The following is a 16,890-nucleotide window of genomic DNA, read 5'->3' on the forward strand; positions in this document are numbered from 1 at the left end:
CGTTTTACGAGGAATCAGACACAACCAAAAACATTCACTCTCTTTCACCGGGTCCAGATCCGAGATCCGACGCACAATCGACCAGAGGAGCCCCCTTACCGGCCCAACGGTCACACGACAAGGTGGCAATTCTTTGAGGGGGAAACTTTTCCTTAGACGCCGTTAAAATTAAAAGGGTATATTATTATTGCAGTCGTTTTCAGAATTACAGAACATTTTATTTTTGCAATTCACAGAGTATATTATTTTGCAGCCTCAGGGGTACTTATGCAGACGTCCGCATAAAATGAGTGATGATTGCTTTAGCGAAAAGGTACTTGTGCGGACATGACATACTTATTATACAGGGTGGGCCATTTTAATCAAACCAGTCTAATAACTCCTAAATTAACCCATGAACAGAAAAATTGTTCAGATGAAAGTTGTCCAGGATCATGGGGGACATCTTTTTGTGCAATTAGTTTTGACCTTGAACTCACATTTCAAGGTCATTTGAAGGTCAAATTTTTTTTTTAATAGGAACCCCTTTTTTTAATAGCAGATTCGGAAAGAACAGGAAATTTTACGTCCGAAACGGTATTTTAAAATTTTTTTCATGACCTTCACAAGGTCATTTCAAGGTCAAATGTTAAGAAATACTGTAATTGCTATTTAATCGCATTTTCTGATAGAATAATCGTAGTTAATGTACTTTTATGATGAATATACAAACCCAATGTGACAATGACCATGAAAATATTTACCTTGAAAACAAAATAATTCCCTAATTTTAGCGCTACCCAGGAACAACGACGTGGACGTATTAGGATTATGTTCCCTTTGGGGTGCTTTTTTAACGTGAGTCCCCTTGCCTCTCACTGGGGTGCTTGTTTACTGTGAGCCCCCTTGCCTCTCACTAGGATGCTTGTTTAACATTCGTTAACAAATTTTTAGTGGTCAAAAGTAAATTTTGAAGTAAACATGACAATTTTAAATATCTGAGTTCTTAATGGGAGTGGGAAATGGAACGTTAAAAATCAATGTTGTCAATTCATTCACGGTCGAAGCAGAGTCAAGTAAAAGTTTAACGTTTCAAAAGCGTAAAAAATGGTTAAACAATAAAGGTAGGATGTTAAAAAATACATTATTTAAGATAAAATATTAAACAGCATTTGGCTTTTGTAATATTAAAAAAAAATTTAATAATTGTATTTGCCAAAGTGCATCACTTCCAGTTTAGATGTTTTTTTTTTAAGTTGAATTTCTCTAATCTAATATGAATTGTAACGATTGTTCTCACGCTGTCTTCAATTTAAATCACAATGTCTAACGTAAGAAAATAAGAAGTTACAAATTTGATTTAAAAATTATACAGTTTGAAAATTCCTCCTTTTTTTGTTGTCACTTTCTTATTTTGGTTTAGTTTCAATTTCAATAAAGAGTGAATGTAAATAAAATAGTTTTTCTTATTATAAACAAAATTTTCAACATGGGCGATTATCAATCCAATGAAATTGTTGATATGATAATTATCTTAGGCGAAACCCAAAACAATGCCAGAGCCGCGGTGCGACTCTACGCTGAACGCTTTCCTCTAAGAGGGCGTCCTACTCACGACACATTACTCAGATTACTTCGAAGAGCTCGTGATGGACATCTTCGTCGTCAACGCAGACACCACGAATACAACGAAAATGATCCTAATATTATATGCCTCCTTAGCATCTGTGCATCTCAATCCACAAATTAGTAGTCGACAAATTGAAAGAGAAATCCGTATACCACGAAGAACAGCATTGAGAATTCTCAATAATCTCCACTATCACGATTACCACATAAGATTAGTTCATGAGCTGAGGCCACGCCATTTTCTAATGCGTATTAACTTTTGCCAGTGGGCTTTAGGAGTTTTACAGAATGATCCAGATTTTTTCAGATTTGTTGTTTTCTGACGAGGCTATATTTCGCAGTGATGGTCAATTAAATAGGCACAATAGTCACTACTGGTCACCTGTAAATCCCCACTAGTACAGGGCTATTGACCATCAAAACCGATGGAGTTTAATGGTGTGGTGTGGGATCATTAATGGTTACCTGATTGGGTCATATTTTTTCGGTCAAAATGTTAACCAGAATAGCTATTTGGCATTGCTCAGAGATCGACTGCCAGAGCTTTTAGAGGATGTTGACTTTTGGACGTTTCGGACGTAAAATTTCCTGTTCTTTCCGAATCTGCTATCAAAAATAGGGGTTCCTATTTTTTAAAAAATTTGTCCTTCAAATGACCTTGAAATTTGAGTTCAAGGTCAAAACTAATTGCACAAAAAGATGTCCCCCTTGATCCTGGACAACTTTCATCTGAACAATTTTTCTGTTCATGGCTTAATTTAGGAGTTATTGGACTGGTTTGATTAAAATGGCCCACCCTGTATATGAATTAGGACTTATGCTGACAAAAAGTACATACACAGCGGGACCTATGCAGATTGTCAGCATAAGTATACCTTCACAAAATAAATAAATAAATATATATATATATATATATATATATATATATATATTTATTTATTTTGTGAAGGTATACTATATATATAATCTAAACTAAATTGTAAAGTATATATGCGGAAATTATTTTAAAATGATCTTATCAAACTGTATTGACCTGCGAAATCACCCAATGAGATTGCTCCATTATAAAGCGTTTTGCACAAATGCATTACTACTGAGTACCTATATAAGAAGATACTATAAAGGTACTATACATAGTGCACTCTGTATACTTTTAAATCATAAACTATCGTAGATATAAAAAGCATTAAGTATTGTAATTTATAAATATGAGTATTGTTTGAATATAATAATAATAATAATAATAATAATATATTTTGCTTATACATTTGTATTAACAATTTTCGTATAAAAATTAAACTATGTAAGCTTTAACACTCTTTACACTTTCACTTAAACTAGATTACAATTTATGGTGTTTTTATTTTTTATTTATTTATTATTTTCTTATAAACTATTATTCTCTTCTTTTTCTAATCTTCCTTCTGGTTTCTCTCTTCTCCTCCTCGTCTCTACTCTCCTTTGCTTCTACCTTTTTGATTTTGCCTTCGTCCTCTCTCCACTCGAAGTCCTTTTTATTCTGTTTACTCTCACCCTGATGTCGCCTTTTCTGTACACGTCCCCTTTTCTCGCTGCATCTTCTTTCTCTCTCTTACTGCCATGTCCTCCCTTTTAGCTTTTCTCTCCTCCCAGCTTATCCATAGCTCCATCCTTATCTTTTCTTCTTCGTTTACCCTTTCTCTCTCTCTCTCTCTCTCTCTCGATAATGGGCTGGGCAGCACTAAACAGACTTAAGCTGAATGTTAGTAAGACTAAGGCGATCGTCCTGGGCTCACCCTACTATATCAATGCTCTACCTTCTACTGCTAACACCTATATAAATATAGGGGGGGCCCAGGTCAACTTTGAATCATCTGTGCGCAACCTGGGGCTGGTGCTTGACTCAAAACTTACGTGGAAAGAGCACGTTACACAAACTTGTAAACGTGCTCACTCTTTAATGTATCGGCTATATTTCTTTCGGAAGAGCACTAGCCTCAGGTTGCGCCAACATTTGGTGTAAGCACTCCTATTTCCCCTCATCGACTACTGCTCACTTGTTTACTGCGACCTGACTCAAGAGCTTGACTTAAAACTGCAGAGGCTTGTCAATACGGGAATCCGATGCATCTATGGTGTAAAGAGGGACGAGCACATCTCCCCTTACAGGCGTGAGTTGCAATGACTCACCACCGCCGGACGTAGGAAGCACTTCATGGCCTGTTTTCTTAGAAAAATTTTCAACACCTCAATACCAGCTTATCTACTAGCCTATTTTGACTTCCACGTCGCACTCAGGCCTGTCAGGGGCGAGGTGACTCCACTGGACATCCCGTCCTTCAAGACGGAGACGCTGAGGAATTCATTTTTCATCAGCGCCTCCTACCTCTGGAACAGCCTTCCATCTCAACTTCGCGACACACTATCCATATCACACTTCAAACAAGCAGCTAAAAATTATTTCTTTAATTTGGAAAACACATAAACATCGCACAAACATACATACATTCTCTTTCATCTCATGTCATCTCTCAACATCACACACACCTTATACTATATACCCTTACACAAATTTTATTTATTCCTTTATCATAATACACTATATTTGTTATATGTACAACAAAATGTACAAAAATAAAGAGCAATTAATCTAATCTAATCTAATCTCTTTCTCTCTCTCCAAATCTCCTCTATCTCTTCTTTTTTAGCAAAGATTAGTTTCTTCGTCTCCTTGTTGTAGGTATCCTCAATCTCCCATTCCGTCCCACTCAAAAAGTTTTCCAACCATTCGTTCAGATCCTTCTTTGCTTTGTATCCACCTTTTTAGTATTTTCCCTCATCTCGCCTATTATTCTGCTTATCTTCTCCCTTTCTCTACTAGCGCTAAAATCGCAAAATGGGCCTTTTTTCCTTGAATTTTGAGGCCCCCGAAAACTATTTTGGGCCTTCCCAATATTTTTCTCTTATTCCACATAACTCAAACTATACTCTAACCAAATTGCATTTAATTGCGTTCGCTCAATCGTGAGATATTAGGTTTTAATACGAAAAAAAACATTCAGCCTAATTTTTCGAATTGATTTTTTCGGTCCGCACTGTCACTGTTTAAGTTCATACTTCTTGTTAACATACAAGATTTTTGTTTATATAATTTATCTGTTGTTAAACATTCAATCACCTTAGCTTTAACGTCTATGTTGCTGTCACTCGTGTTCTTAATTGTAATTTTAGGCGCTTTTTTGTTGTGATTTAGGAATCTTTATAACATCTGAGTATGTTAAGGCTTTGTATTCACTGGCTCTTCACTGGATTTCTTTCCAGTTTTTCTTTTAACGGCTCGTTCTTATCAATTAATTTGTTTACTAACTGTCTTAGTAAAAAATTCTCAGTTTTTAGTACGTTTTAATCATTCTTCTTTAATACTAGCTGCATCAACTGTATTTTGAATCTTTGTGCAAGTTTTTTCCAAAAGTTCTCTTCTAAGATCCTCAGTTTTTTTTTGACTCAAGTAATCAACAATCTAACTGAATAACTTTTTTGAATGACTTTTTTCCTTGACTTCTGAGGGTAAGTTAAGTCCAGCATTTTCTTGAAAAATTATCAGGTTTTTGCTGATAAACTCAGAGTTATTGTATTCTTAAACCAAAAAGCTGTAATGATGTGCCTTATTACATACCACAGATAGCTGTTGCTGCAGATTTTCGTTTATGGCACTAAATTATTACTCACAAATAAGGTCTCCACATCTCAGCAATGATGGAGTTTTTTTTGCCATTATTGCATTTTGTCAAACCGGTTCATTTCTATTGTAGGTCTCACTGGATAATTAGTAGTCTTTATGTATTGATTAACTTTTTTCTTAAGAATGTTGCATTAGTTAGAATCAATAGCTACATGGTAAATGTCAGGTTTTAGTTATAAATAATAATAAATGTAAGTTATTCACACACTTAATAATATTATTTATGCAGGTACGGGTCTCGTGATTTTCTGCGCATCTAAGGAAAACAGAAATATTATTGCATTTGTTACCGTTGTGCCTACAATCATAACAAGGTCTTATACTTATTAAGTCATAAACTTTGCAGTTGTGGTAACCTAGAAAAATCTTGTTTTTTTTTCTTGATAAATTTGTATATATCTGCAGGAACCTCCATTAATACTGTAGTTAAATTACTGAATATGCTTTTTTTACATATGCAGTACTTAACCCATGTTTGTGAAACTTACAACATTCCCAATCCTCTGTGGCCTCTTTCTCAATGTTTTTGTAGTTATCAATTCTGACAATTTTGATTTTTGAATTTTTCAACATATCTTTCCTAACCTCACATACACCTTCTAGGTTAAGTTCCAGTACAGCTTTTATTAGCATAACACTATTACGGTTGAGGCAGTTAATACATCAATTTCTTCTCTCTGTTAAGGTATAGATTTTTAGTTTAAATCTTCTTTTTAGTAGTAAATAGTTTTTTTTTTCTGCAATTCACCAACTAACTGTTTCAGAAGTAAGTTTTCATTCTCATCTGATTGTATTTTTTTTTTTTTTAATTTTAAGTGTCAAGTAATAGCTCTTTTCTTACTTTTTCTGTTTTACTTAGTTTTATTTGAGCAATCATTAATTATTTTAAAGTCAGTAGATTTTTGTACTTAGCAATAAAAATTATATGCTGTATTGCATATAATATATTTGAATGTTGTTGCAGTTTTCTGGTTGTGGCAGGCGAAATGAGTCACACTCGTCGGGAGGTAACTGCACTCCTGCCATGTTCATGACATATATAAACATTTTCTCATGATTTCTGGGCTATTATGCTTCAATAATTTATTATCAAATGTTTCTATGCCTTGATCAACAGTGCTATAAACAAACTGTTGGCTATAAATAATTTTGATCTGGTTTACCATGAACAATCTATTCTTTGTCGCTATTTATTTTTTTAATATTTCTTCTTTTAGTACAATCTCATATTTTTTATAGATGATTCAGACAAGCTTGAATCTAAAAAACTTGAAGTATTTGGAAATAAAGAATTGAGCTCTCAGCAAATAGAGCAAGCTATGCCAGCAAATAGTCGTTCTCAGGCAGTGAGAGACATTTTTGCTATACCAGTGTCGACAACGTCATCTTCATCGTCTGTTACGCAATTGCAATTAGAAAATACTTCTTCTCAAAATCAAACTGGTATTCCAATAGCTCTGCAATCACCCATTTCCCAACCATTACCCAAGCAAATGCTCAGCGCGTTCGAAGCTGGATTAAGTATAGGTATACAAAGGCGCATAAGTGACGAAAATTTCCAAACTCAATTACTTCTTCAATCAAATCAATTAGGTAAGTACTTATTAGTATTAAAATATAAGTCGAAATCAGAAACCATTATTACTTTTTTGATGTTCGTTTTCGTAACCAGTCTCAAAGAAATTATGCATACAATAAGGTTATGCTATACACACACACACATATACTAGGGGGGTTCCCTCTGCTCGCTCCGCTCGCCCACCCCCAATACAATTAATTTGACATTTATCTAAATAACAAAATAGGTAATGATTATTAATACATCTAATTTCTCTACACCATCCATGACGTAAATAAAAAGGCGCGTTTATTTCTCTGTTTACAATAATGTTATGTTTTATTTAACTTGATTTAAAATTTAAAATTTAGATTATTTATCACATAGAAATTTGAATATGCTCGAATTAAGTATTCTATTCGTAAATATTGAATACTTTTATGACTTTTATTTAAAGTCATACGAGTAAACATACAAATTTTAAAAGAACTCTGTATCGCCACACAGTGTACCAAAATCATATTTTTGCGGCCAAAATTCGCTCGACAAGCCAAATTTCAATCATTCTTAATAAAAAAATTGCAAAATAGTTGTACGATGATTTCCGTTCGTGTAGAAAGAAAAGTAAGTGAAAATTATATAAGTTGAATAATAATTATTTAAAGGTTTGGGAATTTGTAAAGTGACGCTGCCGCTTATTTTACAAATATATTTTGGGAGAACTTGTCGAGTTGTCTAGAGGGTTGACTGGGCTTCGCTTGTCGGAGGCCTAAAAGCAGATTAGGGATAGAGACAACATTAAGGAGGACGTGGATATAGAAAGAGAGAATTCGCAGGATAAGCGCGGAATGCAGAAACTAGGAGGAAAAAGGGTTAATTATGAGAGAAAAAGCAAGGTTACGAGGATCAGACATATTCATAGACTATGACCTAACATGGAAGGAAAGAAGAAACAAGCAAAAGCTAAGGGAATACGCGTCAAAAGACAGAAAAGAGGACAAAGAAGTTAAGATAGGTTACAACAAGTTATGGATACAAGGGGTAGAATACATATGGAGAGAAAGGGAACAGGAGCTTTTTTGGAGAAAAAAGAGGACGAGAGAGGGAGAGAAAAAAGATCAGAAGGGCATAAGGATAATTAGTTGGAATGTTGCAGGAATAAAGGGATTAAATGAGAGGCCATGAGTTTACTTAAAAGGGTTTGGCGTAATCTGTTTACAGAATACGTGGCTAGAAGACAAAGAGGGAAAATTCTGGGAAAATAAACTAGGAGGATTTGAAGTCAGAGCTAAAAACGCAAAAAAGGGATAGAAAGAGAGAAAGTGAAAGGGGGAATTATGATTGCTGCAAAATAGGAGAGAAAACAGAGAAAATAGAATGGATAGAAGAAAAGACGAATGAGTTTACAGGAACAAGGATAAGGAGATGGGGGGATACATGGTGGATAGGAACGGTATACATGAGAGAGGGAAAACAGGATAACTTTAAGGAAATAGAAGACATGGTGGAAAAGGCCAGAGGAGAGAAGGTGATGTGGTGCGGAAATATGAATGCGAGAACGAAATATAAGGAGGTGGAATAGATGAAGAAAACAGTGAGACGAGGGAATCGAAAGACGAAAAGAAAAATAGTGAAGATAAAGAATTACTACAAAAGATAAAAAAGATAGCTTCAGCATAGTGAACAAAAACACAGAAGGATACGGAGTAGGAGAATACACATACATAGGAGGGGCAGGCTGCTTAGTAATAGTTTACGTAATAGCCAACGAGAAAGGAAAAAAAGGGGCAAGTAAAATGAATATTAATTACTGGTTGAAATTGGATCATGACACAGTGTAGATAGAGACGGGCATAACGAACTGGGGAAACGAGGAAGAGGAGGGAAAAAGAACAGAAAAGGCAGTATGGATGGAAAGATCAATAGAACAATATAATAATAAATTTATTTTTGGTCAAAAATTCCAAAAAATTACATTGCATATCACATATTAATATATAAGACAAGAATATCATACATTAAGTCGCTTAGTCGAAGTAAATATCACAGTGTCTTTATTCTATTTCACAGTTAGTCGAATAAATATAAGAATATATACATATGATTTCTCTCCTTAAGGGGACGGATACACCTTAAATTGTCAAAAAATGAAAAATTCAATTTTTTGTTTATATTTTTTCCAAATTGTTTAAAAAATGAATAAACTATTAAATATATTCAGGTATAATGTTAGAAACATAAAACCATGTTTATATGTGCCATATTACCAGGTATGACATTTTTTCGAAGGCCAAAATTCAGAATTTCCATTTTTAAGCTACCGCAGACGGTCGGAGAGCGTCCAGAATCTTCCTAGAACTCGCTCTCGCAGTTGGCCGCAAGGGGCCTAGCTTCCTGTTTTTGTTGTTGTAACAATTTAGACGTTTAGACGGTTAGAAGTATTTATTTGTTTAGAGGTTAGACGTATTAGAAGTTTAGAGGATTAGAGGTTAGAGGTTTAGAGGCTAGAGGTCAACGGTCAAGATTTGAACTTCGAGGGACGCCAAGAGTTCGCCATTTGGGGAACAACGAGGGGAAATAAGAAGAAGACGGCCATATTGGTACCGCATTCCCGCCAACTTCGGACGACGCGACCAGTACGCAAAGTCATCACGGGAGTCGACGGCACCGGCGTAAACGAGGTTTGAATTTCATTCTCGCTCTTTCTCGCTCTCGCTCACTTGGCGTCGTTAGGCCACGTTGAGGCAGCGGCTGAGCGGTGCTCGCTTTTAGTCTCTCTCTCTCTCTCTCTCTCTCTCTCTCTCTCTCTCTCTCTCTCTCTCTCTCTCTCTCTCTCTCTCGTTCGTGCATTCGCACTAGCAGCTGTGCGCAGTTCATCGGCCGGCGCAAGCTCGCTCGCTCGCCACGTCGCTCGTTGTTCGGCTCGCCGTCCGGACGGGACGGACATTTTCGCTGTCGTGCGTCGTTAGGCCGCGGGGGCCGCACCACACAGCGCATTTCTTCGCGCATTGGCGTCTCGACGGCCATATTAATTAGTGTCCGTGTGTATGCGGACCCTTGGCGGCACTTAAGTATCGTTTTTATTTTTTTTTTTTGACTCACTCTCTACTCGTAGTTCGATCGCTGCTAGAATTTCTGAATCAAGCATTATTCGTATTTGATCGAGTTGGCACTCTGTAACAATGGCTGATGCGGCTGCAGAATTAGTTAAGCAGAAGCGCATAAGCGGGTTCTTGCTGAATTTCAAACGTAACACGGCAAGATTAGCGGCATCTGCTCGCACGCTGCCGCACATGCGCACGCGTTTGAGCTTGTTAGAGTCGTATTGGTCTGAGTACACTCAAAGGGATCTGGTCCTGCAAGCGAATAGGTCGGCTTTCAAAGGCGAGGCGTACTTCGAGAACGACGAGTATCTCGAGGTTGAATCGAGTTATGTGGAGAGTAACGCGGATGTGCTTCAGTCAATTGAAGATTTAGAAATTGCCGCGAGGCCACCGGTAACCGCTGCAAGCGCGCAAAATAATCAGGTCGTACACGCACCACCTGTTCCGGGTCCGTCGGAGTTCGCGAACATGCCGAAATGTCAAATCCCGAAATTTTCCGGAAAAGCCGAGGAATGGGAGACCTTCAAGGAGCAGTTTTCTTCGATGGTGAAAAACAAGGCCAACTTGCCGGATGCTATCAAGATGCAATATTTAGTAGACTCGGTGGAAGGGCCTGCAGCGCTCAGAGTAAAGGGTCTTCCGTTGACGGGAGCTAGTTTTGAGTTGGCTTAGCAAAAATTGATGCGCAGGTACGATAACCCTACGAGACGCATGCATACGTATATGGAATTGCTGATAGATATGAAAGTGGTTAAGCGGAAATCTTCGGAAGAGTTGATCGAGTTACTGGATAAGGCGGAAGCCGCGCTTAAAACCTTCAAGGATGTGGGTTGCCCTTGCGAACATTGGGACAGTTGGCTTATCCATATGGTCGAGCGTAAGTTGGATAATGAGACGCGAGAAGGGTGGCCTATTTTGCAAGAGTCGGTGGTAGGTTTTTCGACATTTTCAGCTCTCACAAATTTTCTCGAAACTCGTGCGTCCTCGCTTGATCAGGATGCAGATGGTGATGCGGAGACGCCTACCAAACAATCTAGTCAGAAGGGTAATGGTTCGAATCGTTCGTCTCGGCGTGAGTCAGTCTCAGCCAACGCAACTAGCACGTCGTTTGCTAAAGGCAATCGCAATGCCTCTGTAAAATGCAGCTTATGTAGGGGTCCTCATCAGCTTCAAGCGTGTCCAAGGTTCAATGGTATGTCGACTTCCGCTCGTTTTGAACATTGTAAAAAGGAGAGATTGTGTCGCAATTGTTTGAGATCTGGACATTTTTTGGCTGATTGCACCTCTCAGAATAGTTGCGCCAATTGTAGGGGCAGACACCACACAAAGATTCACTCGGATCGACGACAAGGAGGAGAGGCTGCGAATTCTTTAAATTCAACAGGTCAGAAGGGCTCTTCTAGCGCGCCTGGCAAGTCAAGTATGCTGGAGGTATCAGCAAGTACAACAGTGGTGGGTAGGACCCGGTTGATGGCCACAGCCAAGGTCTTACTTCAATCCGTAGATGGTAATTCGATGTACGCTAGATGCTTGATTGATCCGTGTGCAGAGGTCTCTTTTGTCACGCAAAGAGTTGTGCAATGTTTGTCCGCAAAGATTAAGCCTGTTTCTGTGTCTGTGGTTGGTGTCGGTGCAGGTCCTTCTGCGGTGTCAAAGGGTGAAGTTTTTCTTCAATTAAAGTTTAGGTTGAACACAGAATTTTATTTGGAGTTTTCGGCGTTGGTGTTGAGAGAGGTAACGGGATTTTTGCCGCGAGAGGAGGTCGTAGTGTCCAATTGGGATCACATCAGGGGCTTGCAGCTTGCTGATCCAGATTTTGCTTGCCCAAAGCGGATAGACTGCGTGCTCAGCGCAGAGGTGTACGCTGCTATAATTCGGCCGGGGCTCAGAGTTGGTGTAACTGATGCTCCTGTTGCTCAGAAGATCGTTTTTGGGTGGATTTTGACGGGTAGAGCGTCTTCTGCTTCTGAGTCTGATAGAGCTCAGAGCGCTCAGGCCTGTCATGTGGAAGTAGAGCCATCAATTTCGACGTTATTAGAGAGGTTTTGGGAAATGGAGGAGATTTTCACCTCTAAAGTTTTGTCCGAGGAGGATCAGTATTGCGAAGATTATTTCGCAGATACTGTTTATCGGGATTCCAAGGGCAGATTTGTCGTTCGCTTGCCATTCTCTGAGAGGTTGTCAGAGGTTTATTTTGCACACACGAGGCAGATTGCTGTGGCATGTTTGCTCCGCTCAGAGAAGCGTCAAGCGCAGGATTATAGGGTAGATAGTGCCTATAGGAAATTCATGGAGGAGTATTTGACTTTAGGTCATATGGAGCCTGTAAATAGTTCGCATCGAAAGGACAATACGTTCTATTTTACTCATCACCCAGTTTACTCGGCTGAGGTGGGGCCGGAAGGCAAATTTCGTGTAGTTTTTAATGGTTCCTGTGGAAAAATATCGCTGAACGACGTTCTTTTAACGGGTCGCAAATTGCAGTCCGATGTCACGATTATTATTTCGATGTGGAGATTTTCGAAGATTGTATTTACGGCTGATATCGTCAAGGAGTTTAGGCAGATCTTCATTCACCCAGATGACGTTGATTGGCAAAGAATAGTCTGGCGATCTGACGTTTCGAAGCCTATCGAAGATTATAGGTTGTTGACGGTTACGTATGGTAGGCGCTCCGCTCCATACCTCTCAATTCGAACTCTTCTTCAACTAGCGAGTGAGGGAAGTGTAGAGTTTCCCTTAGCTGCGCAGGTGCTCAGACACAATATGTATGTAGATGATGCGTTTGTAGGCGCTGACAATGAGTCTGAGGCCATTGAGATTCGGAATCAGATGATCAAGCTTCTGTCATCAGCAGGTATGGAGTTGGGTAAATGGGCGTCAAACAGTTCGGCTATCGTGGAGGATATCCAGGCGGAAAAGCAAAAAGAGTTCGATGTCGAATGGGATGAGGCAGTTTCTGCTTTGGGCCTAAAATGGACACCATTGAGCGATTCGTTTCGTTTCGAGGTTAAGATTCCAGTTTCGCCAACGGTTGTGTCAAAGAGATCGATTCTGTCAGAGATTTCGAGGTTGTTTGATCCACTTGGTTGGCTGTCACCTGTATGGTTTTCTGACGCATCTCAGAGAACATTCGTCGCTGCAGCTTATATGGTAATACCAGGGCAGAGATCGGCGTTGATTATGTCCAAGACTAAAGTAGCCCCTATTAAGACGGAGAGTTTGCCTCGATTGGAGTTGTGTGGCTCGGTGTTGTTAGTTAGATTGTTGAAGCACCTTTTATTGAAGCCTGTATCAGTGCACTGCTGGACAGACTCCAAGGTAGTTTTAGATTGGTTGGTTTTTAGAATGGCCACCCATCGAGATGGCAGACTTTCGTGGCAAACAGAGTGAGTGAGGTGATCACTACTCTGACTGGGGTGCAATGGCGTCATGTTAAATCCGAAGACAATCCAGCCGATTGCGCAACTCGAGGGTTTTCGTCGGAGCAGCTTCAGCAGTCTTCCCTGTGGTGGGAGGGACCAGAGTGGATCAGGAATGATTGGAGGAAGGTAATTGATAGATTGCCCATGGATGTTTCGCTAGATGTAGTAAATGCACAGGTTTCTGTTGAGAAGAAGGTTGACGAGAATCAGGAATCACAATCGCTGTCTTATTTGGAGAAGTTTTCGAGTTTTCCAAAGATGTTGCGGATTTTGGCTTGTGCTTACAGATGGCGTTTGAATACGGTCAAGCCCAGAGGGAGTCGCTGCACTGGTCATTTTACTGCTGAGGAGATGGAGGCTGCTCGTGTCGGTCTGATTCGTTATGTGCAAAGTCAGCTCTACGAGGAGAAATTGCGGTGTCTCAGAAGTAAACAACGGTTGTCATCTCGCAGTCACTTGCTGCGACTTGTACCATTTATTTGTCCACAGGGCTTGCTCCGAGTTGGAGGCCGATTGCAGCATTCGTTCTTGCAGTTCGATGAGAAGCACTCGATTATACTGCCAGCATCTAATATTATAGTCAAGAGGTTGATTGAGGAGGTACATCGTCAGACTTTTCATGGAGGCGTTCAGCTGATGCTCAGTTCCCTCAACAGGACGTACTGGATTTCACGTGGGTTAAGAGTTGTACAGGGAGTTTATCGGCGCTGCCATAGATGTATTCGCTACGCTGCTCAGAGTGTACAGCTTCCGTATCCATCATATCGACTTACTCCCCAGCGAGTTTTCGCTTACACTGGTCTGGACTATGCGGGACCGTTTCCAATATTGTTCTCCAAGGGCAGAGGTGCCAAGTCTACAAAGGGATATATAGCGATTTTTGTGTGTATGGTTGTTCGAGCTGTTCATATTGAAGTTGTGTCAGATTTGTCCACTGCTGCGTTTCTAGCAGCGTTTCGCAGATTCACCGCTCGGCGTGAACTTTGTATGATGGTATTCAGCGACAACGGCACCAACTTCAAGGGCGTAGCCACAGGAATTGACAAGTTATTCCAACGGGCTTCATCAGTATCGCAGGAGGTGGCAGCTGCATTGGCGAAGGACGGTATAGTATGGTCTTTTATACATTTAAGCATCACTTCAAACGTGTCATTGGAGACACGTCATTAACGTTCGAGGAAATGTCGACAGTTGCTGCTCAGATCGAGGCATGCTTAAATTCTCGGCCGCTCTGCCCACTGAGCTCTGAGTCCACTGATTCGGTGGCGCTTACGCCTGGTCACTTTCTTGTGAACGCTCCTCTCAATGTATTACCCGAGCCCTTTGAAGACGTGAATCTAAAATCTCGCACTTGCAGGTGGAAGCTACTCTCGGTTATGAGAAACCATTTCTGGGAGCGATGGCGACTGGAGGTTTTGCATCATTTACAGCAGAGAAACAAGTGGCTGACTCCTGGACGACAGTTGGTTGTGGGTGACTTGGTGCTTCTGAAGGACGAGCTCTGACCTCCATCCAAGTAGCCACTGGGTTGAATTACAGCGGTACATCCAGGGAAAGATGCTCTAGTTCGAGTTGTTATCATCCGTACTGCCAATTCTGTGTTCCAGCGACCAGTTGTGAAGGTCATCTTTCTGCCCTCAGACGAGAGTGCGCAGAGAGCAGTCTCCAGCCTTCAACCTGAGTCCAGTCAAGACTGAAGAGTTTCCCAGTGTCATCAATCGAAGAGATTTGCACACAACACCTACACTGTAAACTCACTTAGCTCGTGAATAGATAGCATCCTAGTCGAATGTTTAAATGCAGATTCATTAGAGTCAAGTTTTTATTTTGTTCTTTAGTATTAGCTTGCTAGAAAATTTGCATTAGATTATTCAAGAATATAGGCGAATTTATCCTTGTATAAAATTTTATTGTAATATTGTTAAACTTAAAGCATTGTAAACTTGTTGTTGATCGACTGTTCGTTAAGGAATTGATTCCAAAGAAATTTAGTGAGAACAGTTCGATCGGTAGAGTCATGGTAGGGATTAGCTTCTTTCGAAGTAGGCTTTCCTATCTTTAAATTTAATTTATTGTTATTGCCGGTCTCTTTATTGCTGCGAGGCAGCAAGAGGGGCGGTATGTTCGAATATTAGTTTAATATACGAGGAGAGAGCGAGAAGGTTCGAGAAGCTTGTCACCTTAAGTTCAAATTCGACGGTTTTCGCTAGCCCGCACGGCACCAATGAGGTTGCCATGGCAACGCGCGCTCGCTCGCTCCTACCCTGTCTCTCTGCGCCTGTTTCGCGAGCGGTCTTCTGCCGCTTTCGCTGATTTGTGTTATTCAGTTTACGTATTGCCGAAGCGCTGTGAGGACTCGCCTCACAGTGTCGACCGTTAAACAATATCGTTTGTTAACGTGTCGGTGCTCTAACACTCTTCTAATACTCTTCAATTTTCCATAGTCAATACATTTGTAATCACACTCTTTTCTTTTCAATAAACATCAATAATTTGACGGTATACATAGTATACCTTTTCATCTCAAATTTAAAGAGCGTGTTATTATTTTCACATTAATTGGTTTGATCCACAAGTCTCTATCAAAGTCGAGAGACTATAAATAGGGAGGAACAGGTAATAGGAGACCTAACTAAGATTCTGGATAGCATTTGGAAAGGGGAAAACGTACCAGCAAAACGGAAAACAAGACTAATAACTCCGTTATTCAAGAAGGGAAGAGGGAGGACTCAAAGAATTACAGAGGAATAACTCTTGTGGACACAGGTTACAAATTATAAGCGGAAATAATATGGGAAAAATAGGAAAGGGAGCTTAGAAAGAAAAGAGATACTAGATGATACCCAAATGGGCTTAAGCAAAGAAGAGATTTAGATTTTACAGACGTGATTTACATTTTAAGCAAAGCAATAGAAATAGATTTAAAAAAGAAGGGAGTTAAAGTGTACGCGTTTTTTGCGGACATGAGAGCGGCTTTCGATAAGGCGAGGTGCAGAAGATGATGGTGAAACTGCGGTTGGGAGTCAGTATTAGTCTAGATAGTACTAGGAACAAAGAAATTCTGGTCAATTTGATACGCGGATGATGTAGTGATGCTAGCGAACAATGCAACTGGATTAAAACAGATGCTAAGAAAATTTAAGAAAATAATAGATAAGAGAGGTTTAGAATTGAACACGGAAAAATCGAAGAATGGTGTTTAAAAATGGGGGAAGGAGAAAGAAAGAGAATAGATTTTTCTGGGACAATAAGGTAGTAAAAAATTTCGAATACCTATGGTACACGATGAAAGAAAACGGGAAAGAAGAGGCACAAATTGAAAAGGTAAAAGAAAAGGCAGGCACAGTAACGAGCTCGATGTGGGGGCTAGAAAAAGAATTCTTCAGGGACAACTGGGAACTACGGATGAGGTTATTTGATACGATAATGAAAAGTGTAATTAAATATGGTGCGGAGGTGTGGGGATGGTAAGGT

At 39.7% G+C, this 16,890-nt stretch overlaps 1 protein-coding gene across 7 annotated transcripts in view; it reads left to right on the top strand.

Annotated features, from left to right (window-relative positions):
- Positions 1 to 16,890, top strand: part of LOC100119221 (multiple ankyrin repeats single KH domain) — a 490,846-nt gene that overhangs the window by 203,451 nt on the left and 270,505 nt on the right. For all 7 annotated transcript variants that reach the window (XM_031930209.2, XM_031930213.2, XM_031930215.2 and 4 more), the window contains one exon: positions 6,569 to 6,922. In XM_031930209.2, the coding sequence (XP_031786069.1) occupies positions 6,569 to 6,922 (354 nt within the window). The remainder of the gene's footprint in view (positions 1 to 6,568; positions 6,923 to 16,890) is intronic.

This window comes from Nasonia vitripennis, assembly GCF_009193385.2.
Source record: "Nasonia vitripennis strain AsymCx chromosome 4 unlocalized genomic scaffold, Nvit_psr_1.1 chr4_random0010, whole genome shotgun sequence".
Classification (NCBI taxonomy): domain Eukaryota; kingdom Metazoa; phylum Arthropoda; class Insecta; order Hymenoptera; family Pteromalidae; genus Nasonia; species Nasonia vitripennis.